The sequence below is a fragment of the Castor canadensis genome, chromosome 3, assembly GCF_047511655.1.
Source record: "Castor canadensis chromosome 3, mCasCan1.hap1v2, whole genome shotgun sequence".
In the NCBI taxonomy this organism is placed as follows: domain Eukaryota; kingdom Metazoa; phylum Chordata; class Mammalia; order Rodentia; family Castoridae; genus Castor; species Castor canadensis.
In genome coordinates, this window is record NC_133388.1 from 82,788,916 (window position 1) to 82,816,316 (window position 27,401).

The 27,401-nt window shown below is 35.9% G+C and overlaps 1 protein-coding gene across 1 annotated transcript in view; it reads right to left on the reverse strand.

Moving 5' to 3' along the window:
• The window catches only part of LOC141421230 (inhibitor of Bruton tyrosine kinase-like), a 1,912,155-nt gene that overhangs the window by 942,396 nt on the left and 942,358 nt on the right, over nucleotides 1-27,401 (reverse strand). The window contains exon 3 of the mRNA XM_074066910.1: nucleotides 334-394. Within this exon, the coding sequence (XP_073923011.1) occupies nucleotides 334-336 (3 nt within the window). The 5' untranslated portion in view covers nucleotides 337-394. The remainder of the gene's footprint in view (nucleotides 1-333; nucleotides 395-27,401) is intronic.

Consider the following 27,401-nt stretch of genomic DNA (forward strand, 5'->3'; position numbering starts at 1 on the left):
CATAAAAGCTCTACTTTATTATTAAGTACAGACTAGTCCATTTGTTAGGTCATGCACTGTCCTGACCTTTGGTAAGTAAGAAAAACTCTGAAATTTTCAGTAAGTTTTATTTATAAGTGAATTAATATAGATACAAATCTTATCATTAAGTATCTTCAATTTAGATTACCATACTCATCTTGGTATCCAAAAGAAATTCCATTTTCTCATTTCTAAAAGATCCTAATGAATATGCACTCCTTAAGAAATTATTCCACTGTGAAATCTGATCTAATTTATTTAGATGATAATATTATGGCCACTAAATCTTCACTGGAAGAACACAAACCTTACCATTTTTCGGTAAAATACAGAAAGATCCTTCAAAACATCATCACTTAAAACATCAAGAGACCTAAAAAATGAGAAATAAAATTATAACACTCAATTTAATAGCTGCCAAGATTTTCAAATATGTACAAATATTTCAAATTGCCAAATAAGTAACAACATTATTTTTCAAGCTTATATATACTGTCTACTATAAAAACCTTTTGGAAAAACATAGTAATTATGTTATTTCAAGTAAACAGCAAACCTAAGAGACAAATATCTTGAAAAAAAAAACTCAAGTACTTATACAAATAAGTTTACAAAGAATCTTTTCTATTTTAACAAAATAGTAAGTATTCATTTTCCATAAATTACAACACTGAATTAACAATGGCTTATGTATCAGGATAAGCAAATTCTATCCAGAATTATCATTGTACCACTACCTGCATGACTTTGAATAACTCAACTTTTTTCTGGGTTTACCATCTTCATGTGCAAAATGAAGTTTGGACTGTATCAGCTGCATTTCATTCAGGTTCCATACAGGTATTATAAGGCATCAGTGGAAATTGTAAAAATTCATACTCTATTTCTGTATGTGTGTATGAATATATATATTTGTTTATGTACATTTTTGTGTGTATGTGTATATATGTTTTTAAAGCAATTTCTACAGCTAGTATGAAATTACTTATATATTCAAATCTGTACTAAATCAGTTTTCAACACTGGTAATAAATGATACATTAACTTGTGATGCTACATCAATTTTAGTGCTCTGCACATATTATTTATATTTCTAGCAAACTCATATGTGATTAAGAACTTAATTTGTATAAATCTTTGACTGAACTTGTATGTCTACTTAAGCAAAACTATATGAGACATCACCACAATAGTATCCTTAAGTGGTTCAGCTGAAACACCTGTCCCAAGATAATAGTTGAACAATAGTGACACATCACTTTCTAATATAGTATTTATTTACTCTTTTGGTGGTACTAGGATTTGAACTCTGGGCCTCACCCTTGCTAGGCAGATGCTCTACCACTTGAGCCACTCTGCCAGCCCTCCAATATATGATTTTAGATAGAGTTGATGTTTATTTTATTTTTGGTTGATTCTTATTTGACAAACCCAATGATATTAATTTGGCAATAGAAAGTAATAAAAATGTTTTCAATAGAAACACTAAAACAATGTAGCAATGAAATTAAATTTAGTCTGAAAATCTAGCCGGGTTCTGACTAGGTATCAAATGCATTTTAAAATAACACTGTCTAATATTTCATAACATTGATTTTCACTTAAAAGCATTTTTTTCACAAAATAATAGAGCTTAAATAGCAAAAGAATTTTCTCCTAATTGAGTTCTACCTGACAGTTTTTAGAATATTAGTGATTCATCTCCAAGAAACAGCAGAACATTACTTTTCAATCATGTTTTGGAATTAGTTTGATTAAAGACTTTGAAAAGTGAGTTATTAAAAAGCTGTTAACATAGTAACAATATAAACCAAAATTTTCTTGGTTCTTTTCCAAAAGAAAAAGAGTCTCTTGGTTTCCTCATTTGTAATAAAAAGATATTAACAGAGCCTACTGTACACAGTTTTCATGAAAGTTATATAAATTAATCTAACATATTTTGGAAAAATACCCAGTACATAGTAAGCAATAATTATTGTTATAATCATTGAAGCAAAATACAAAAGCAAGTACAAATTAAGCACTAAGTATTAGTTATTATTATTATTACTGAACAAAATAAAGAAATGAACTAGATGATAAATCCTTACAATGCAAATTGACACTAGGATTTTAATATCAAACATCTATAATCACCAATATAGACTCATTTCTCTTACCACTAACTTTTTAGTGAGAAAAAAGCAATAGTTTGACCTAATATGTGATTTGTAAAGTGTGAAGTTTTTCATTAAAAAAACAAATCATTCCCAGCCAGGCCTGCTGGCACACACCTAATTCCAGTACTCAGAAGACTGAGGTAGGGGGATCATTAGTTTGAGGCCAACCCAGGCAACATAATGATCCTGTCTCAAAAACCCAAAATCAGTAATAAAAATAACTGACATTTCCAACATTCCTCTAATTTTAAAATCTGTACGAATTCTAAATTATTAACATTTATCAAACTGTTTCCAGGTAAATATCCATTTTTAAATTATAGCATATCTTTTATTTTGCTTTTGCTGAAGTCATATAATGGATGTATTCAGCCAACCTCGCTTCAAGTAAAGCTGCCATATTCAGTCCTATAAACTGTAAACAAGACAGTTTCAGCTGTTCAGCGCTATACATTGCTGCAAATTCCAACAGCATAGCAGCATTCTTAAGGGTAACTACAAAGAAAGAAAAGATTTGCAAAATTAGATGAAAGGCACATTACAATAGATAAAATATATTGGTTTTGAAAGTTGTCATATTTGAACACTTAGAACAAGGAAACTGAAAGTATTTTCTTACCAAAAGCAACTTATACTGGACAAATGAAGGATTCATTTGCCATTACAGTACGCTAGAGTACTTTCAAAAGGCATGCATATACAAACATTTTAAGCAAAACAAATATGGAAAGGGCAAACATGTAAGTACTAACAACACTCCTAACAATTTAATATTTTTAACTTTCATTAATTAAACTTTCCTTTTTATTTATAGCTATTCCCGCTTCCATAAAACCAAAAGAGATATTCTTAAGACTAAGAGAAACAGATGAAATAATTCTATAAAATGAATTAATGTTTATTAATCTATCAGGTGTTATATATTTGTGTGTGTGTGTGTTTGGAATACACATCTAACTCTTACCAAAATATTACCCATGCCAGCTCAGAATCTGATATACTGTACAAAAGAGTGAATTTAGTAACCATCCTATTAATTTTAGATGTGAAGTATCTGATTCTGCTAGAGACCCTTCAAGAACATTCTACCTATGTAGCATAAAACTGCAACTTCTTGAACTTCTCTGTTCTTTGTCTTACTCTGAGTCCCAGTCAGCAGAGGAATACAGTTGTTTTCTGTACCTGGCTTCTACTTATCTTTTTATTTCTTCTCTTTTGTATTTTATCAAAAGTTGCAATTGCAGTCAATAATGGTTTCTGCTTTACCCCTGACTAACCTGGTTTCAACAGATGATGAAAACATCTCACATCTCACAGAATCAATAATATTGGATCATATAAAAAACTTCCTAGAATTCTTCAGTTGGGAACAAAGATATACACACTGCCCAATAACCAGAGATCAAACTTCTGTGGAATTTTTTTTCTAGTTTCTAGGAAGATCATGGAATTCATTAATAAATAGAGGTGACTGTGCAGCAGGTGCCAAGAAAGAATATCCAAGGGAGATCAGGAAAGTCAGTTAAACAAGTGAAAGTATTATGTAAATATATGTATTATATGCTGCCCTTTATTTTAATATGTTTTTTTCTTGCCTATAAAAGATCCAGGGTATTTTTCTCTCACTGATAACCAAGGACAAGATGATCTACAGTGCTCAAAAAAAGATAACGGAGCTAAGTCATCTAAGTACAAATCAGAAGAATTTGACAGGAATTTCCTTCATGCTTCCTAAAGTAACAATGAAGCAAAAGAAATATAAAATTAGAAAACCATAAATCTTCCGTTTAAGGCTAAGAAAATTTAACTTTCATTCTAGAGTAAGCAACTAAAAATATCTAAACATGAAGAACACACAATTACTTCCTATAGCAAGATTAAAGAAAGTAGAAGGGAGGAAAAGCATTTAAAGACTACTGTGATTCTGCACAAAAGAAATGGATACCAGACCTAACTAGCATAGTAACTGAGAATCAGAAGATGGGGAAATGTGACCTACAGTTAAGACACATCAATTTTTTTTAAATTTTATTATTCATATGTGCATACAAGGGTTGGGTCATTTCTCCCCCCTGCCCCCACCCCCTCCCTTACCACCCACTCCACCCCCTCCCTCTCCCCCCTACCCCCTCAATACCCAGCAGAAACTATTTTGCCCTTATTTCTAATTTTGTTGTAGAGAGAGTATAAGCAATAATAGGAAGGAATAAGGGTTTTTGCTAGTTTTGCCTAATTTACATGTTTCATCTTTCAGTGGGTCCCCTCAGGGAGAGGAGGTGTACCCACCTTCTCATCAGTTCCACAAGCATTTACTCAGCATTGTTCTAGGGCCAGGCACTGAGCTGTCTGTGGAGATCCAGCCACAAAGTAGGCACTTTCACTATCTTCATTGATCTTTCCAGTGGACATCAAGTGTAAACAGATACAGAATGTTGCTTATCAGCAAGGTAGTGCCTGAGCACCATTTTTAAAGATGGCTAGCAATTACTCTCTCTTACTCCATTGTTAATCCAGACAGTTTTACTTCAGTGTTTGCTATACTCAGAATTTGGGATGTGGCAAATTGTTTTCTACAAAGCAGCCTATTTTGAAGTGTTATGTATTTTCACCAGCAGCAGAGGGTATTCAGAAGCATTGCCCATTTACACACAGCTCTTCAGATAAGAGGATAAAACACAGACTTCTGAGCACTATTAGAACTCCAGGACACCGATGTCCCTGATTCTCCTTCATTCCAGGATGGCCCTCTTTTGCCCCTGCTGATTGGTATACTACAAAGGAAAGCTGACTAGCTCTACTCTGAAATCCCCTGGAGTGGACAGAATCTAAAGATTAGACCACAGCATGTATTGTACTTTTCTTCCAAACAATACAGGTCATCATTCAGTTGGGTGTGCAAATATGTCACCTCGTGAATGCCCCAGGCGTGGGTAGTGTAAAGTGAGGCAACAAATTATTTTGGAAAAAAAAATAGAACTGGAGGGATGGCTCAAGTGGCAGAGCACCTGCTTAGTAGGTATGAAGCTCTGAGTTCAAACCCCATTACTACCACCCCCCCAAAAAAATTCACATTCCATTCCCCTCCAAAAAAATCCACATGAGTTATGTAGCAGAATTGGTATGAAAAAACAAGGTAATTGGTATGGTTATTCTTAATCCCCATTGATTAATGTAGTGGTTTATGGGGACCTGTAACATTCGCCATCACTTTATATTTCTTCCTTTTTAAAAATGTTTTCTGTCAGTAAATAAAGACTTTATGAATCTCACATTCCTACACATGCTCCAACCAGGTACACTAAAATGAATTTATGTGTCAAGAAGAGTCATGTATAATTTTGTCCTTCAACTTTAGTATACCTGGGCATGCGGTCTCTCTCTCTGTCTCACTCTCTCTCTCTCTCTCTCATTTTCTCTCTCTCTCTCACTCACACACACACATACACACACACACACAAACGTCCCAGAGTTAAGCTGTATTAAAACCACCATGCTATTCCTTTTTGATACCTATGTGTGCACACAGATCAACAGAGAAGACCAGGCCTCTTAACTGATTCATTGTTGTGACACAGCAGCAAAATGTTTCTTAAACAGTTCTTTAAATCAATAGGAATCCATGTCATACTTCCTCTAGTGACTATGATTATTGTCCTTGAAAAAATAACAGGCTTGAGTTATCCTCCACGTTGGTGCAAATGAAGAAAATGATTCATGGAGAACTTGCCCAAACTCCCACAGCTATTGAGAGAGCTGATGTTTCTGTACAGACCACCACTTATTCCCCATCCATTAAATGGAGACCAGCCTCCAAGTTCCCTTAATAGGCACAAGTCTTCTGTTTTTAATACTGTCTCAGATAAGTAGAAGGGACAACAATTTAGTAAGTTCCTTGTGAGAGCTGAATTAAAATTATATTTGAAAGCACATAAATGATATTTAATTATACTGATCATATATGCATGGAGACTGTCATTCATTCTTCCATCACTCCAGTTTCCTCACTGCAGCCAAGACATCTTTCCCTAGACAGCATGATACTTCAGTAAGTCTTACCTTATAGGGCTGGGGTTAAAGCTCAGTGTTTGAGCATTGGCCTGCCCCTGGGCAGCAGAATATCTACAATGCTCTGGTGCCCTGGTTTCAATCTCTAGTACTGCAAGGAAAAAAACTTGTCTTATAGAACCTGTTTGGAGAGAGAAGGAATTTCAAGCTGCCCACCAGTGCCTCACACCTGTAAGCCTAGCTACTCAGGAGGCAAAAGATCAGAAGGACTGCTGTCTGAAGCCAGTCCAGGCAAATAGTTCACGAGATCCTAACTCAAAAAAACCCATCACAAAAAGATCTGGTGGAGTGACTCAAGTGGTAGAGCAAGCACCTGCCTAGCAAGCATGAAGCCCTGAGTTCAAACCCCAGTACTGAAAAAAATTCAAAATGTATTACTTAAAATAATAATATCCATATTAAAGTATACAATTAGAAAGGCCCACCTGAGATGATTTTTGGGATGCTCTACCACTTGAGCCATACCCCCAACCTTTTTTGGCTTAGTTATTTTTTCTGATAGGGTCTCCTGTTTTTAGCCCCTGGGCTGGCATCTGGTCATGATCCTCCTACCTTGAAGTTAGGATTACAGAGATACACACCACCATGCTCATCCATTGCATTTTTACATTTTCTTATTTAGCCATTCAACCTTGAATAAAAGTCAAATGCTTTTATTTTAAGAGAGAAAATTGAAATAACCAAAGACTACTTTCTTTGGCTCTATTCAGTTGTGTGCATAATATAAATGACTAATAACTAAGGAAAAATTGGGTCACAAATGCTGGGGGGGGTTTGTTGTTGTTGTTTTCTTTTTCATTGCTCATTGTCTGTTAGCTATTCAGAAATGCTTACTATGAAGCAGCTGATGGGGTCTGGCTAGCCATCCTCTCCCAGGAGTGACTGTCCATTTACTGCCTGTGAATCATATCTCACCATCAGAATCTTAAACCAAACCAAGGGCACTTCTGAGGTATTGTTTATTGGCTTGACAAGGACTGTGAACATATTTTGTCTGCTCCGTGGTTAAATAATCTATACTAGATTATTGGATACAGTGAAGAGAGCACACACTAAATTCACTTGTCCCTGCCTTTGATGGTATCACTCATTAGCTCTGTGACTTTCTCTAAGCTGCTTACATTAGACTCAGCTTTTCCATATTTGGACATCCTTGAAGGGTTGGCATGAGGATTAAACTTGAAATCTGCTGGATTTCATATTTTATGAAATAACAGTTTATGCCTGAATATTGTATTTTTTAGTAAAATCAAAGTACATTGTGTGAAAATGTCACATTGTAATTCACTGTTTTGTATAAATACTATATGCTAATAAAATACTTAGAAAATGTAACATATTTATAACATTCCATGATTTCTTCCAGAATATGTATCAAAGGCACTTTCTCATGAAAGAATCAAGAAAATACTCTTGCTATCCTAGTCCAGTGATGTCCATAGGAATTGCAAAAAAACAAAAATAGTAATTTCTTTGTTCCAAATGGGAATGAACTGAACTGTATTATAGACATTTCAGAAGTCTGGATGCTGAGTTGTGTGCCTGGTTTTATAGAATGCTGAATGTGTTGCATTTTATGTTTGACATTTATAGAGTACATATGTTAACTGCTGACTTACCAAAACAATGATGTTCAAAATATATCGAGTGACACTGTACCAGAGTTCAGGGCACATAATTCAAATCTTCTAGTAGAAAAGAAAAGACCTAAAGCATCTTTTCTGAACTTTACAAGAGAATGGATATGTTCTTTTTCCACCAACATGTCTTCAGCCTAGAATATTTCCTTGAGTCCAGTTCTCATTCCACTGCCAAAATAAAGATACATCAATCAAAGTTAAAAATGTTTAATGTAATGCAACATGCAGTGGTATTTCTTAAACAGACATAAAAGATGTCCCTCGTAATGCCCATACTTTTAAATTTACAGATGAATAAAACTTTTAAAGAATCCTGAAGACATAAGTTTGCTAACCAATTTTCTGTAAGAGGACATTTTTAAAATTCACATCCATTATCACCATAAGTTAATAACAGAAAGTTTAACACTAAAAGATAAAAAGGACATAATCTCTGATAATTAGAAGGCTACTCCTTAAATTGGAAACATTTACTTTTATGAAAAACTTACTTCATTATTCTTATTTCACAGACCTGTGAAAACTCAGCAGCAATATTAAAAGCTGTTACTCTGCTATTACATAGAAAGCAGAATTAAAGATCACCTGGAATTTTGGTGACAGTTAGTTACAAATTCTCAAGGACAACCCCTGGTTCTGAAAGAGGTCAGTTAGTGATTTGACAAGGTCATCCCCACCCATGGGGAAACCACTCTGAGCACACGATTTTGGACAGCAGATCAGATTGTAATCTTCCAGCTGGAGGTCACAATCTTATTCCTTACTTGAAATAAGGGTAAGGAACTTAGGGAATTTACACATAGTGACAGAGAAACTACACAGAAAGATGAAATTTCTAAAACTTTAGTGAAAGGGTTGTGTGTCTTTTTCCCCTTCTCTGTTTTTGATCATTAAAGTAAGGCTAAACCATTAGATTTAGCATAGGTATTTGTTTAAATTTGGACACTGATGTAAATCATAAGTTGGAGACATTTTTAAATTTATAAAACCAAATATTCCCCACTCTTATACCTGCAATATACTTACATATGATTGGGTTTATTGCAAGAAACAAGAACATTAGGCGTGCCAGATATTGGTAATAAAGATACAGGATTATTACATGGGACATGTTTATACTAAAATGAAAGTATAAAGTTAAAAAAATTATACTTTTTTGGTGTGGGTTAGTGGGATTGAACTCAGGCTTGTGAGGCAAGCACTCTATTACCTGAGCAGCGTCCCCAGGTAAAATTATCCATTGTTTTTCTGGAATTCATGTTTTGTTTTTTTCCTGGCAATCTTTATGGGTATCTTTTTTCTCAGGTTGTAGCCAGCCATCACAAACAGGCCTATTGTTACGTAGACAATTTTTATATATCAGATTACTGATTAATTTTACACAGGGAAGAAAGTTCAGCCCTGAACCTGAATGTCTGGTTTGTTTTTTTTAGAGGTGGGTTTTCTGCCAAGAACAATAAAAGGAACTTGCCATAGATTCTTAGGTCAAACATCAAAACAAAGGCTCCCATTAATGGAGGAAGACCAAGAGGCATACTATCTGAAGAATTAAGGGGACATGGTTGATGGGCTTCATTACCTATAAGAAATAGAACAATGAAACCTTGCAATTGCTTTAAGTGGGGCAGGGAAGTGGTTGCTGGTTGCAGGGGATGGGGAGGTGGAGGGGACAGTCTAACCAATGTACAGTGTTAGGCTGTTTGGAACTGTCACAATGAAAGAAGGGGAAAGACACGAAAATAGGAGGGGGACTATTTGAGAATGGGAAAGGGACCAATGGGAGGAGAGAGGGGGTTGATAAATAGGAACAAAGTACCTTACGTATGAAATGTATGTATGTTTAAAAATACAATGAACCACACTACTTTGTACAATTAATATAAACTAATAAAATATATATCTATGGAATGAAGCCTAACAGGAAGCTGCCGTGTAAACATTTTGGCTTCCTCTCTGACTAGTCTAGTGGTTTCTTGGTGATGAAAGTGATAGGATCCCTTATCAAACCCATAGCTTTCCTAAAAGTTCTGACTCACCTTGACCCATTGTGTGGCCCTCTCTTGCTCCCAGGTCAGCAAGCACGTAAAGTAGCCCTGACTTTATTTGTTTATTGGTTTGGGTTTTGTGTTAGCTGTATGTGATATGGCATTCATAGATCATGCTTTCTCACTACTATAGGTTCCAAGAACAATCCATTGGGTCCTAGCTCTAAAAGGGGAAGAATGTCTATTTCATCATTTTCTAACTGTGGGAGCACATTAAAGCATAAATATTTCAAGTACAATGCATGAGTGGTAGGAAGCTAAAAAAGTAAAGATATCATTATATTAAAGTAAAAGCATAAGTTTTAGCAAAGAAAGAATGAGGACAAATATTCATTGGCTTAGGGTTTTATTTATCCAAATTTTGAGTGGTTGAATTGTCAATTGACAAATGCATGTCTGTCTGAGTGTGTGGGGACGGGGGTATGTGCCTTTTAAGCTCTGGATACTATTAGTGGGGAAGCAACTGTTTTTCTTTTATTTAAATTAGCAGTTCCTGGGGCTGGCTGAGTGGCTTAGATGGTAGAGTGCCTACCTAGTAAGTTCAAACCCCAGTACCACCAAAAAAAAGAAAAGAAATGTTTAAGTTAATAGTTCATGACAAAAGAAGACAATAGTAAGAAGGACTCAGAATAATTTTGAGTTTAAATGTCTAAGCAGAAACTGATTATCTATACTTTGTGAAAATGTAAATGTAATTGTCACAATTACCTATAATACCAGGCCCAGTAGGAAAGAATTTTCCAAAAAAAAAATTGATATCTCCCCGCATTGAACCTGATTAAGCACATTCTGGTCAGGATCAGTCTTATGCACCTTAAAATAAGGAGGACTAGAGGGACCGTCTATGCTTCACATAAAATGTTGCATAGAGCTCTAATCTCCTTTGATTGTTCCTCCATATTATTATGTATTCTTCCCACAATCTGGGTTTTACCATAGCCCATTGGCTTTATTTTTCAGTTGGTTGATTTTATTGATCTTCTCCCAGTTTCCATTATGAAAGGTTGAGACCTGTGGAGGGAGAAGTGTTTCTCACAAGGTCAAGGTAGGTTTTCATGTCTGTGACAAAAGCCTATTTGTCCTGATGCTGATTTCTGTGAATGTTAGATTTTGGGGGCAGAGAAACGGAGAAAATGCTTTTTTATAATTGTAAGAAAGTTTTATCAGTACTCTCTCCTTGTTTATTTTCTATAAGTTATTGGCTTTTAAACTTTAAGGTAGAATTTATTATATATAACTATATATTAATTTACATCATTTAAAAACAATTCTCCTGAAGTGTTGTAACACTCCCCCTCTTTTCTGTACTTTATTTTCTGAAGCATCAGTGCTCAAGGTCATCTATGTTTTGAAATTTTTAAGTGGAAAATTCCAGAAATAAAACCTTCATAAATTAAAAAAACGACAAAACAATTCTCTCAGAGTTGGTATGTAGATTAAGTATTTATATTAATTTTGCTGTCTACAGTAGAGTTGCCATCTTGGCTATTTACATTGCTATTATAAGAATTTACCACAAACTTAAAATAGTGTAAATTTATTATCTTACAGATCTGGAGGTTAGAAGTCTAAAATGGGTCAGTAGGACTGAGTTCCTTCCAGATGCCCTAAGGAAGAATTTGTTTTTGTTATTTCTGCTTCCTGAAAGCTACTCACATTCCTTGACTCATGGTACCTTCCAACATTTTCAAAGCCCCCAGTGCAGGATCTTCAAATCTTTTTCCCAGTCTCTGACATTTCTACCTTCCTCTTAAAAAGACCCTTGTGATAGCATTAGGTCCACTCAGATAATGCAGTATAATCTTCTCATCTGAGGATCTGTAACTTAATCATAGCTACGGAGTCCCTTTTACCATTCACACATTCCAGGAACGAGGGCAGAACATGTTTGGGAAGCAATTATTATACATATACCATTGTTTTAATAACTCTAAAAACTATTCTATACACTGTCAAAGTACAAATTGCAGCAATTGACTTTAAAGGTCTTAATTTGTTTTATTTTTCATTCTAGAATTGGACAACAATTCATTCCATAAGCTAGAATGAGTGGTCAATGGATTAAACAGAAGAGTTTGGAGCAGAAACAAAGAACAAAAGATGTTTAGTCATTTCAAACTTACTCTCCTGGTAAAACAGAGACAAGAAAGAGACAAACAATAAATAACTAATAGGTTAACATCCAATTACTTAGGTTGCATTTTGTAAGGATTAAAGCAGAGAGAACTTCACTGCCATGATGACTGACCTGTGTGGGAATCTGGCTCTCATTCTCCTGATTTTTCAGATCAGATAACGTGGTTTTGGTTTGGTGATACGAAACTTCAGCATGAGTGATTCCATTTTGATTTTTAGTCTGTTGTTTTGGGGCCCAGTGCAGAAGCTTAGGCTAAAATAATTGTCCCCTGTAATTTTTATTTAACACACTATTGTGTAATATTGTCCTTATGTTTAATTATTTTTTATTTACTTTTAAATGTAAAAGTGTACTTTATATATTTTATATCTTACATAAAAAGTATGGAATATATTTTCAAATATTTCCTATAGACTGTACTACTCATGCTAATCTGTTATAATTTAAGACATTTAAATTCAGAACTAAACTTTTTGTGAAGTTCCAGTACCTAAGAAGCTGAAAGGGCATCAGGTTTTATAATAGTGAGAATTTTCTTACCCTATTGTACATTGGCTCTTTCCCTTTATCTAAGGGATTTATTTTTCCTTAGCAGTTGTACTAGTTCTTTACATGTTCCTAGGAAATCTTGCAGTATTGATATTTAAAACTTTTGATGATGAAGACATTGTAGGTCACTTTATTCTGTGAGAAATCATCCTTTTCCTTGATAATGTCCCTTTCCCACCTTCTCAGAAATGATCATAGTGTCCTCTTTAAGGTGTGCCTCTTGAGAGAATGACAAATCCCTTTTCAAGGTTAAATTTATTTAACATGTAATCATTACTGATGAATTCACATTAGCTGGTTAGACTTGTCTCTTTAATTCAAAATACGTTCAAAAGTGACTCCACATGGATGCATGATTTGGAGTTCCCATGTTTGCTCAGCACAGTATTGCTTAGGGAATGTAATCCTTTGCTGTGGTGTTATTTTACTTCTCCTAGGATCCGTTTCTACTCACAGAACATTTCTGACACCAAATATGTGGGTTTTCTACACCAAGCAATTCCTCATTTCTCTGTGGGCATCAGCTGGGTGTCCTACAACTTAATTCTGACACTAACCAGAGTTAGTGCAGGGCCTGCAGGTTAAAGGCTCTGTCCCAAAGACTGCCTGTCACACTGCTTGGGAAGCCAGTCACAAGTACTGATTACCCACATTTTGGTCCCACTTGGCTACAAATTGGAAAGTTCCACAACCTTCCCCAGGGTTTGACAATTTGCTGCAACAGCTCACAGAACTCACTTGTATTTACCAGTTTATCATAAAGTGTATTATAAATGACTCAGATGAGGTACATGGTTCAAGGTCAGAACAAATCCAAAGCACCAGAGCGTCTGTTCCTGAGGAGTTTAAGGTCTGCTACCCTCATATGAGGATGCTTACCAACCCCAAAAGTTCTCCAAGCCCCATAATTTAGGGTTTTTATTGAAGTCTCATTACACAAGCATGGCTAATTAAATCACTGGAAATTGGTGATTAACTTATCTCTAGCCCCTCTCTCATCTTTAGAGGTCCATGGTCCTCTGACCTCTAGAAGGTTCCACCCTCTAATCTTTTGGTTAGTGTCTCTGGCAGCTGTCTCCCACCCTCCAAGACTCACTTCATTAACACAGACTCAAATATGATTGAAAAGGGCTTATTATGAATAAGAAAGGTTATTCCTTTCTCCTCTGTCCCTCAGAAAATTCCAAGGGTTTAAGGAGCTCTGTGACAGGAACTGAGGGCAGAGATCTAATATAGATTGTTATTATAGTCTGTGGATGAGTTACTTAACCTGCAAGCTTGACTTAAAGGGAATTCCAGTGCTTACCCTGTGGGTAATCCTAAGAATTTTGCAAGATCATGTATGAAACATTTAGTATGGTGCCTAAGGAGTACTGGGGGTCAAAACGAGCACTCGATGACAGCTGCTACAATTAATGTTTTCTTTTAATCCTGTCTTCCTGTTGCTGTCCCACCTTCTGTTCTATTAAGGGAAATTGGTACAGAATCTAATTTACACACAGTCTTCCTTCAGACACAGAAGAGGGAGTAGAGATTTAAAAAAATAATTCAGACTCTGAAGGCATCCTCTAACCAGATACAGGAGAAGAGCAGTCATACGCATTTGTAGGTGCACTTTTCTTGTTTTATTCCCATTTTACTGGAGAAAAAACTAAGCCTCAGAGAAGTTACTTAACTGTCCTAAAGTCAGACAGATAATAAGCAGTACTCAAGATTTGAACCCAAGTCTGTCTTTAAAATCTGTCCTTTCCATCCTCCCCATTAGAGAGACAATAAAGCAAAAAGACCTCTTGATGGAAGCCATCACTAATTTGATGTCTTAACTTGGCTCCAAGTGGGGCAGAAGTGTGGGTAACCCAGGGACCTATTACCTGTCATTGGTATCTAAAGTGGCAGGTAGTGTTTTTGTCTAAAAGTTCCAGGTGTTCCTCCAACAGCATTAGATTCTATTCTCATTTAGTTGCCAGTTATATTATTCTTGAAACTTGATATCGTGTTGTATTTTCAGAGTAACATTTGAATTACAAAATACACTGTTTTATCATTAAATTATTTTCTGGTTTAATGCCTGACTGGTAAGTTCACTTTCCTAATGCTGTCCTTCTTTTCCTCTAGAGACATATTTTCTTTTCCTCTAGAGACATATTTGAATTTATATTATACTTCAAAAGGAAAATGCAACTTGATTAATTGAAATTCAGTGCACAAATATTTGAGAATGCATTTGTTATACTAAGTATGGTTCATTTGTATTCCTCAACTCTTATGCATAATAGTTATAACCCAGCAACATGCATGAGGAATTAGGTGGAGTCCTAGACAAAGCAGCCTTCAGAAGTAGAATAGGTATAAATCTTCTTTTCAGAAATAAAAGATATGGATGATATGATAAAGTTTCCTTCAATAATTGAGAAAATAGTTTCAAAATTATGATACCTCTTTTGGACTTCTTACACTTCTTACCTTGATTCTTTAAAATTGGAGTAATGTAAGAATAGATGGATTTCTCTCTGATTAAGAATGAGGAAAACTGCATACGTTTTAAGCTGTAATGCAGATGATCATAGATAGAACACTCAATCACTGCTGCTTCTTAATCATTTTTACTGATTTATTTAGTTTTGTCCCCTGTTAAGAGAAGTAACGTGAAACTTATCATTTAGGACCATCTATTTCCAATTAGCAAGGTAGTACGTAAAAGAAATGATAAGTGAGACATAATAAGCTTTTTCTTTGTTTCTTTCTTTCTTTGCTCATAAAAACAAAGGGAAAAATAAGCATTATCACTGCTAAGCAGTATAGAATATTTGGATTGTTGCAGTGATAAAAAAGTAAATGTTTTAGAAATTGAATATTGGAGAGCTTGGCATTCTAAATTTGTATTTTGAGGCTCCTTCAGCAGCCACCACATGCAATATAAAGGAAATTAAAAAGAAATAGCCACTTATAGAAAAAAATGTATATGTACATACATATGAGCTGGTAGTTCATGCCTGTAATCCTAGCTGCTTGGGAGGCTGCGATCAGGAGGATCATGGTTCAAGGCTGGCCTGGGCAAAGAGTTCATGAGACTCCATCTCCAAAATAACCAAAACAAAATGGACTAGAGGTGTATCACAAGTGCTAGAATGTCTGTTTTGCAAGTATGAAGCCCTGAGTTCAAATCCTAAGAAAAAGAAGACTATCCATCAACCAGAAATATCACAGAATCACAAAGCTGTTAGTAGGAATGATGTTTACTTGTCTGCTGGGCTCCACATCAGGAGAGAGGAAGTTTGAATTCCATGCTACAATCAAGACTGAAAGTACCCTTATGTGAAGCAGAAATAGGAGCCACATTTCTTCCTTGGAACCACATCTTCCCATTCCACAAAAGGAATGTACAATATACTGTGACCAACTGCTCCTGTGGGGCAGTGACGTGTAAGACTCTTCATTCCAGGGGGCCAGAGAAATGAGACACAGTCTCCCACAAAGACCTGGACCTACTGGCCGCTCTGCAATAACAAGAATATTACCCAGAACAAGATTTTTAAGTCCAGGAGCCAGTGCAGGAAATAGCAGCACATAGGGAAGAGGGTCAAGGTCTTGAGGAGCAGATGGGAGAAATTAAAACCTACTACTCAAGAAGAAAGTGCACGCAGCTGTGTGAGAAGCAGAGATGACAGGATCACGGTTTGATGTCAGCCTGGTCAAAAACACAAAACACTGTCTGAAAAAAATACTAAAGCCAAAAGGGCTGGAGAAATGGCTCAAGTGATAGAGCCCTTGCCTCCCAAGTGTAAGGCTGCAAGTTCAGACCCCCATACTGCCTTAAAAAAAAGGTACAACATTTTGTATTACACAAAAAATTGAGAGTTGAATTCATCCCAAATGAAATTTTAAAAACCAGATAAATTTGAAAATGAGTTTAAAATATTTAAGATACTCAAAAGATAAAGGAAATATTAAGAAAAACACACTAGAAATTAGAAAAAAACAAAATTAAGAAAACAAAAACAAAGTAGGATAAAGAAGCTGTTACAAAATAATGAGCTGGCGGACTGACTCAAGCAGTAGAGGACCTACCTAGCCCCAGTACCACCAAAAAAAAAAAGAAAGATGTTATAAAACAAAATGAGAAGGTGAGATAGTAGGATAAAAAGAATTCTGGCAATGAAAAAGATAGTCTTGAAATGTATTCGTTTGACAGAATAAACTCTAGATGGTACACAAAGATAAAATCAATGAGTTGAAAGATAGTTATGAAAAATTCAACCATAGCACAGAATTTAAAGGAGGGAGTTGTAGGTAAAGATAAAATGAGAAGCTCCACCAGTCATAGGAAACTCACAAGAGGTTCATAGAAAAGGGGAGAAAACCAGTATTCCAAAAGATAATGACTAAAAACTTTCAAAAGTAAAAACTTAAAATACTGCCAAGCACCACACCTGAAAATAAAGCTTTATGTACAGAAAAATATAATGGAGCAGCAGAGCAAAGGGAAAATCATAAAAGCTACTAAAAATGAGTTTTCCTACAGTGGATGGAAAAACTGATGGCTTGTCATTAGCATCAAGAGATATCAAAAGTCATTAAGTTAGTATCGCCACAGTTCCAGAAATAACTGTCAACTTGGAACTCAATATCCAGCTTGACTATAAAATAGGCATAAGTGAAATACAAAGATATTTTCAGACAAGCAAAGACTGATATTCACAACCTCCTTCCCAGTGCTGAAAGTTCTTAATAATATTCTCCACTGTGAAGCCAAGTAAACTCAAAGGGTAGAAATAGGATGTAAGAAACAATAGTCATCACAAATATGGTACTGTATATACTGCCAAACTTGATTACTTAAAAATTATTTTGGGTGTTTCCTTAACCTAACTGAAGTTAAGGTTCTAAGCAGATGTTACCAGCAAATGGTTAATCCCAAGTTCAAGTTCCATCTGAGAAGGGCAGTTACTGAATTAGTTTGACTTTGATAGGAAAAATTAGTCAGTTATATTTGTTAGACTTCTGGCTTTAAAATGACAGAATTTTTTTTAAATGGTATCTCCCTTCTTTCCCTGAACATTGTCCAAAATCAACTAGGAGAATATAGAAATGCAAACTGTCTCTGAGGAAAAGATTAGCTGTCTCTAACTACAGAGCCCTATGTATAGGAATGGTCTGATGAATGCGGTAGAAGTCAAGGTGGATCCCAAGAGAAAACTCCCATGGCTGGAGTCCCAGACAAAGCCAAAAATCTGCAGAATGAAATAATCCAGAGTACGTGCCAGTAACACCTTCTTTGGAACATTGCAGCAGATGACAGGAATGCCCTGGGACTTTGATGGCCCCAGAATGGCAACTGTGGATAGACAAGCAAGGAAAGAAGAGCTGAACAGTCACACGTGAAAGCTATATGTAAAGGTGTTGGAAAGACAATGGATTCTAAGCAGCCCATGGTACACACCTTGTTTGGGGGAGTAAAGGCTCAAAGAGGCCTCTGTCACACATAATAAGAGATACCTACTGCTTCCTAACATAGAATGTGGTCTTCTTCCTTATCTGGACACCTAAGTCTCCTGCAAATAGTGGTTCAGAAAGGGAACACCTTATTTTCAAATGAGTGGTAATTCCAATAGAAGCACCATAGGGTTCCATTTCTTAATGTGTGTATTCATAAATTTCCAAGCCACAGTTTTTGTTTTTTATAAAATAGGATGATAGTTTGTTCCATACAGAGTTGTGGGTAGGATTAATGACAATATACACAAAACATTAGGCATGTATGTACCCACCACATAGGAAGAAGTTAGCAATGATTCACAGATCAACAAAGACCAGCCAGGCAGAATTTCCAGGCCTGAGCACTAACTTGCCTACCTTTTCCTGTTCCTCTCTAGAGGACAGTGATTAAGGATAGAGATTCAGTGGCCAGGATGCTCAAGTTTAAATCCCACCTCTTCTACCTATAAGCCTTTGAGCTCAGCTAAATTTTTATTTAACCCTTAGGCTTCCCCTTTGCAAAGTAGGAATAATGGCAGTACCCACCTCACAAAGTTGTTTAGAGGATTGAGTGAGTTACTTTTTTTTTTGGCATTACTGGATTTTGAACTCAGGGACTTGTGCTTACAGACAAGTGCTCTACCACTTGAACCACTCCACAAGCCCATGAGTGAGTTAATTCTTAAATAACGCCTTAAAAAGTATCTTCCACAGAGTAAATACTCAGTATGTATTAGCCATTAGTGCTTTAATTTCAAGAATGACAATTTACATCATAGACATGGTTACCACAATTCTTAGGTTTTTAGGAACAGTCACCTTCTCAGGAAGTGTGATTCTTTAAACATAGAACCAAACATGGACTGATATTTTAATTTTTAAAAATTGTTTGGAGAACATGTAACATATTTGGGATCTATAGATCATGATCCAAATTTTTTTTTCCATTGTTAGTTAGTTTTTTAAGATAGATCAACATAATTTGTTATGTAAATTGTTATGTTCTGGTACAAGCCAGTTGTGATCACTTATTAGTCATGACCCTAGAGCAGAGGTCCATAAACTGAAGGCCTTGGGCAAAATACAACCTGTTCTTGTGAATAAAGTTTTATTGGACATGGCCACACCCATTCATTTACATATTGCATGTCACTGCTTTCATTCTACAACAGCAGTTGCCCCAAAGACACTATGGCTCACAAAATCCAAAATAGTTACTGTTTGGCCCTTTACAGAACTGAGCATTCTGACTCCTGCCCTGAAGACCTTCAGTATGTCTTTAGTCAGAAACTGCATTTTTGGATACATTTAATGAAAGGACTTTAGTGTACTTTGGAAATGTAAAGGGTAACATAATTAGAAAGAAATCAGTAGTGATGTGGTTCCATATCCGGTGATGTTTTTGTGATTACATAAAAGTCATTAACCCACAAGAAGATGGTGTGGAATTCCTCTCCTTTCTTAGTGTGGGAAATGTCAGATTTAGGACTGCTTGCTGCTGAGCTTTTTGTTAAGGGATGCTGTCGAGGCCAGTATGTCTAAAATTAGAGAACAGAGCAGAAGGAGGGCAGACAGGGACAGACAAAGCAACTTTCACTCACAATCGCAGAACTCAGCTCCCTGTAGATTTGCCTGGCTAGGTTCCCAGATGAGAGGGGAGAACTTTGTAATGTTTTCAGTCTTCATTTTCATTTTCAAGGACCTCTTAGACTTTGGATGATCTAGGCTTTTTCTTTCTTTTTTTTTTTTAATGGCTTTATTTTGTTTCTTTGTTCCTCTGTTTTTCAATCTGATTGACTTTCTAATCTTAGCCTATAGAAATCACCACTATTCAAGACTGTTGGGAATTTTAAAATAGGTAAGAAGTTGAATTCACCCCCTCCATCAATTTTCCATTTTCATATATAAGTACAATGATATAGTGTACAAACTTTTGTAAATGTTACAGTATACCCCCAGTACAACAAAAATATGATAACAAAATTTTTTAAATTAAAAAATAAATAAAATGAAATAGGTAGTAAGTAATAGGATTTCACGGCAATTGAGTTGTCCATGGATATGGGGGTTTATACCCAAACTTGTTCACTCCCCCTGAGTACAGTTCTAAAAGGAATTAGTAAGTACTTAATAAGACATAGAAGAACACTTAAATATACTATCCATATTTTTTAAAAAGTGTACATTTCCTTCAATTTCACAACTATAGACCACGGCAAATATGTTGGTACCGATTTAAAAACCAGTGAAGCTCTCAGATCTTTGTTCGGAATTTAACAAGAGAGAAAAGATTCTTTTGGTTGCCAAACCCCAAGAGATCATTAGTTGTTCCTTCTTTCCAGTTACTATTTCTAGCCATCCGCGGATCAGCAGGGTATCGCTAACACAGTCCCTAGAGATAACTCAGTCCGTCTGGCAAATACGCCTTCGTGCAGAAATGCTCAAGATAGATACTTCTCCAGGACTTGTCATGTTGGAGCTGTGTGCCAGACCTCTTGGACTCATAGCAATACTACACACCACATGCACCTGTTGACTTTTTCATTTTTAATTTTAGAAGTACCAGTTCTGTCCTAGCCCTTGATGAAGTGAACACAAGTCCCTGTGTAGCTAAGCTCCAGCCAACTGTGAGTTTGGGTGTCCAACATGCACTCAACTCCAAAATCCTGGGACCGAGTGCACAGCCTGCTCACATGGAGCCTCCTCTACCCCAACACAGTAGAACATTTTTTCAGCTTTTTTCTGTACCAAAGTACAGACACAAATGTTCACAGGAAGAATGTAACATGGTTATGAGACTTGAGAGGATAGTTAGGTGACAGTAAAACCTCAAGTTCAAGTGATGAACGTAAACAGAAGGATAGATACCACTAGCTGTTGGCAAAAGGGTAGATTTAAAAATTTTGAAGGAAATAAGTATCAAGTGGACCCACGAGTTTGCATCATTCTGAGCTCACTTTTTATCTTTAAAAATACTTCCTGTTTTACAGATCCTAGGAATTTGTCCTATTTTCCTTCATCTTCCCTGCTGTTTCCACCCCTTGTTTTGGATCATTTGTGTTAAGTTACATTTATTCAAAATAAGTAAAGCATTCAATTAGCTAAAAAGGGATGAGAAAAAGGAATGCAGTGCCATATATGTCCTGTAACCTCTAATAATTGTGTCTGGATCAGCTAACATATGAATTAAAATATGCATGTTCTTGATGTCTTTTAGTCCACAGAGGGAAATGATTACTACATTTTGTCAAACTAGTGCCAGTATGATGGTACGTTAAAACATTCAGCTTGCATCTGCAAGTTAGTAAGCCATATAAGGTAAGGCTTTAATTATAGCTCTTATCCTGTAGCCACAAATGCTTAATTAGACTCATGGAAGATTTTACTTGAAGCAAGATTTTTTTCCTAAAGATTTAAAGAATTAAGAAAAAGAATGTCTTTTTCCATTCACCTTCCTTTTTCTTTTGTTAACTTTTATGCATCCTTCTACTCTGCTTTCTCCCTATTATAAGAACTCATAAAGGAAAATTGAGTCTACAATTGATAACTACCCTTTTGACCTGTTACTGCTTTTCACTTCTGAGTTGTAAATTTTCAAATGCTATTTATCTTTAGTATTTTAACTAGGTCTTGAGTACAAACTAAGTATTTTATCGTATAAAAACCCTTTCTGTTCAGGGTTTGGTAGTGTCAGTGTTAAAGGCACATTTCCAGTCACCTTATTAAACATCATTATAGTACCGAAGTGTATGATTTGATACATAAGAGACTTGCTGCCAGCTTTCTTGAGTGGCTACAGAAAGAGTGGAGTGACAGTTCCCACCTCCCTCTCCCTGCCATTGTTTCTTGTCCCCCTAATAGTCACGTTGACATGGTGTACAGTCACACTTGTGTGCCTTAGTATTTACCTTATTGCCATATTATTCTTAAGTTTGCCCATAGATAGATTTTTAATAAGAAAAGAAGTAGGTAATTGTGTCTGCATTTGCACTGTACAAGAGAGAAAATGGCACTGTGGATACTGTTACAAGTCCAAAGCAGAAAATGGCAAATTTATATTAATATATTAATCTGTAAAGTATAGGCTTTCATATTTTAAACCATAAAATTGGGTTTATTCATGCTGCTTTCTGGTAGCACTTACAATTTTGTCCTTGAATTAAGGAGGGAAACTCATTCTCAAAATAAAATACAGTTTTTTGAAAACTAGATAATCTGCTAATTTTTTATTCTAAAATGTTTTAAAGGTCTTTAATTTGCTAATTTATTCTTTATATCCTTATAAGATGCATTTTATCAGTTCTACTCCTCCCATTCCCATACATAAAAATAATATTGACTTGATTTGTTTTAGCTAAATAAAACATTTTGAAGAGGGTCTTCTAAATATGAGTGCTATGCCCAAAAGATGATGAATTTATGAGCATCATCCCTTTTATTGATCACAAGAACACTCAATTATGCTGTAATAACAGACCTTACAATCTCAGTGGCTTAAAAAATTAAACGTTATTTCTCACTCCAAATATGTCTTCTTTGCTTCTTTAGAGCAATGAAGTTGTGACTCTGGGATCGTTTGACTGTATCTCAAAATTCCACCTCAACACATGTCTTCCAGAGTCAAATTCCGCAGGGAACGAGAGAGCTGGAGGCCATGTGGGCATCTGATCAGCTCAGCCCAGAAATAACACTCACTGCTTCTGCTTACAAACCACTGGCCAGATTACCCATCTCACAGCAAGGAAGTCTAAAATATATATTCAAGAATAAGAAAAACAAAACACAATTTTGTGAACACCTAAGATTATTTCTGTCAAAACTCTTCGTATCTATTGTGGAAGAAAACTTGAGAGGCACGTTTTTAAATTCTGAGTTTCAAATCAGGTAGAATGAACTTGATCTTATAGGAAGACTCTACTTTTCTCCCTTTAGGAACTCATATCTGCTATCTGCAAATAAGTTGTCTTTAGCACGCCTTTCTCTGTCAGTGTCTCTTAAAACTCTGCTTTTTCGTTCCCATCATTGCTGTTATAATTTTAGCCCTTTTCATCTTTTCCTGGAATATTTGCAATAGCCTGATCACAAGTCATTTTCCTTCCCCTCATTCTTCTCCCAGCAGCCCAGAACACATCATTACTCCTTCTGGTCCCTCACACTTGTAAATTCCAAGGAGCATTAGTGTCTGTGTTAACTAGGTTACGTACCTTAAAGACATGAGGATCATTCATTCCTCAATACACAAGGATTCTTCCCACAAGGACTGTAAATGACTTACGATGCTCCTTACATAATTCAGCACATAAAACATGCAATATATTTAACTTAGAAGATATCTTTATCTTTTAGATGTGATTCTGTTTAACATTTTAACTTTTGTTGGCTAGGGATGGAATACACTGGGAATTCATTCTTCTAAATTGAGGTTTTGCTACTTAATCTTTTTTAAAGTGTGGTATTTAAACAGAAGAGGTGTGAAAACATGCCTTCCTTCATTTTCTAAATGTAATAAATACAGGAAGAAGCAAAACTGGCTTTGGTTTCCACTTGCTTTTTGTGTCATCTTTTTCCTACCAGAATCAACAATTTTGGAAACAGTACTATTTCTATTGTAAATAATTTTGATGTTCATCAAATATCTTGATATATTTTTCACATGATAATATCTTTGACAGAATAAACCTAACAATTTAGAAAATTGCTATCGAACTACAGTTTTATTTCAGCATGTCCAGAAACTGAACATTTTGGTGTGATAATTAGAATAGCATTATCCAAGATGAAGACCAATAAAAATGGGATTTAAGCATAAACACTAACCTTTTCAAATCTTTATGAAGCCATAATGTCTTCCATTCTTTGTTAATTTACCACAAATTCGACAAGAATCTATTGAACAGCTAATAATGGTCATTGTGCATGGAGAGGTCAGAAAGTGAAAGCTGAGTGCCATGATCAAGATGAGATACACAAATAAATAAGCCAATAGTTTCAGTACATTTTGTTAAATTCTCCATTACAGAAATCCAAAGATGCTGTGGGAGCATAAACAGGACACCTCACGCAGCCTCAGGGAGTCAGAACCAAGTTCCTAGGAGAGTTGTAACTTGGGTCCCAAGCTGATGAAAAAGGGATTACTATAACATCATGAAGTAGGGATAAGTGAAAATCCACTCTTGGCACTTAGACTCCCACCTCACAAGCTGTGCCTTTCACAAACTGTAGTACAAAAAAAGAATAGGGTATTGAAGTCAACCAAAATCAAGATTTTATCACTGACCACAGTATAATTATAGGTGTTCCAGGATTTCAGTTTTAAGAGCAGAATAATGGTATCTCTCTTAAAGAATAGCCATTAGGATTAAAGAACAATGAATGCAAAGCATGAAAACTAGTTCATGGCACATCGTGGGCACTTAGCAAATCATAGTATCTAACAATTATGGTACAAATGGGAATGGTAACTTTGATCACAGGCATCCAGGTCCATAGTTGGTTAGGTACTCCTTCCTTCAAGTTTTATCTTGTTGATAAATTTATCTTGTTGATAAATGTACGTTTTATCTTGTTGATAAATTTATCTTGTTGATAAATGTACGTTAATTCCTCTGTGTTAATTGATAGTAATTTGATTCCATTGCTGATAATTGCAGTGGATTTTAATGGCCAGTTGACAGGAGTTTTCAGAGTGTCCTCCTTAGGAAGTAAAACGTGTCACATGAATTCATTAGTAACCAAACAAAATACATTAAGGCCATAGAATTACTAATGAATAATCATGAAATGCATAAAGATTGCATATCAATTTGAAAATTGTTAAATGTGATACCAGACAGATAATAAAAATGTCACCTACAACTATAGCATGGACAGAAATTAGACTGGACATTTGTTAAAATGGCCACTTATTTATCATGATATGCCCAATCTGTCTTTGAGGTGTGATTCTCAATTTCATATTCAACAAATTAAAATACAAATGTAAGTGATTGTCTCAAATTCATGTGAGTGCCAGCATGGGGAAGAGAAAGAAAGAGATGCTGTGGTTCAAGGAACTGTGCCTAATTCGCTTGCCTTTGATGACAGTGTCTGAAGTGTAATTGACCCAACCTTTGAAATTTCCAGTTGCACCACACAAAGGAATTAGGTCAAAACTGCTGACTGACTTGATTCTCACTAGTGTCTTCTAAATAATCGGATGTAACTACAGCAATAATGACCTACTACAGTAGCAAAGTGACCTTGGTGACCATAATAGAAGATGTTCATGTTATACTCTGCATATCTCTCCTGAAGTTTAGCATCAGTGTTATCTTTTCTTCTGTGGAAGTCCATTGTTGCACTTTTCCTTCAAGTTAAAAGGTTTCTCATGCATGGTTTGATACTAACCACATCGCCATTTCTGTTAGACAGAGAAGCATTTAGAAATTGAAAGCTTCCCTGATGGTATGCATATACTTTTCCTTGAAGTGTCTGCTTTTCTTCTCCCTGGGACTTTAGGATTATGAAATTAAAGCTAGGTATTGTCATTTACTGGAATCTTAAACTGATATCCATGTGTGTGCTTATCGGATTGAAGTTTTCCGAAAGGTATGAATAAAGTGCTAAGGATGCATGGAAGGGGAAGCACAACCTCTGTTTAAATTTTCATGAAGCCCAGTTTGCCTGTTTTTCTCTTGGTGCTTGAACTTTTGGTGTCGTGTCTAAGAAACCCCTGCCTAAAATAAGGTCATAAAGATTTATGCCTATGTTTCCTTCCCAGTTTTCTAATTTAGCTCTTATGTTTAACTCCTTCAACTATTTTGACTTAAATTTGTAATTAGGGGTCCAGCTTCATTCTGCATATGAAAAAGCACCATTTAGCACCATTTGTGGGAAAGGCTGCCTCCAGTCCCCAAATTGTCTCTGCACTCCTGTAGCTGCCTGTTTGATGCATCATTCTGCCTTAACTTCTGCCTTGGTCCATGATTCTGTTTCTGAGAATCTCTCTTCTCCATTCCCTTAACAGGTGTTTTTACCTCCATCTTGCTCTAAATGTTCAAATTCTTAAAGCAAGGATTTGTGAACTCCTTCCCTGTCTTCTTTCGGTGTTGATCTCTAGCCCACCTTATCAATTCCCATCCTTTCCTTATGCTGATGGCTTACACATATTTTCTCTGCCCTACTTCCCCACAAAGCTTCATACAGCAATATGTGCTTAATTCACTCCACTTGGTTATCTCATAGGCAACCTAAGTGTAACATAACCAAAAGTGAAATCTTGATGCTCATATCTGTGTACCCTCCAAGGAAGTTTCTTTTCCTGACAGCTTTTTTTAATCTTATAAGTTGCACCACTCTCTATCCAGTTTCTTAAGACACAGTCCTGGGATTTATGCTATTCTTCCTTTTCCCTTATTTCACATATTCAGTCCATCAACATATTTCTTAAATCTTTCCAGTTATCTCGTCTCTACTGACATCATCCTCATACAGGCCACCATTATCTCTTACCTGAATTACTGCAGCAGCTTCTCAACTGTACTTTCTGTTTCCTCTCTTGCTCTTTTTTCAGACTGTAGGCAGAATAATAATTTCAAAATGATCTCACTCCAGGTCACCCCTATTGTTAAACCCTGCAGGGCTTCCATTTGCACTTAAGAGCTATCAATAAGCCCCTCTATAGTCTAGCTCCTGTTTTAGCTGTCTAGTCTCTTCTGCAGCCAAGCCAATCCTCACGTCCTTAGAACACATAGGTTTTTCCTCTTTCACGCCTTTGCATATGGACTTTTGCCCCACTTACCTCTTGCACATCATAGCTTCCACATTCCCTTTCCAGAAAGGTCTTCCCAACTGACCCTAAATCAGTACCCTTCCCTTGAATACACCAGCACAGCAAACTGTTTGCTAGCTACTGGTAATTCTTTTTTTTTTTTTTTTTTGCTTTACTGGGGTTTGAACTCAGGATCTTCACCTTGAGCCACTCCACCAGCCCTTTTCTGTGAAGGGTTTTTTGAGATAGGGTCTCACAAACTATTTGCCAGGGCTGGCTTTGAACTTCGATCCTCCTGATCTCTGCCTCCTGAGTAGCTAGGATTACAGGAGTGAGCCACAGGCACCTGCTTAACTTCTAGTAATTTTTAATTGCTTGTTATCTGCCTAGCAGTTTTTAAAGTTGTTAATTGTTTAACTACCTGGCAAATTTTACTGTGTCTTAATAATTTATTTTCTAATTGCAACCTATGAGTGCATACCTCTCTTTATATATATGGGGAAGGGCATTACTGGGGTTCGAACTTAGGCCCTCATGCTTGCTAGGCAGGCACTGTATTAC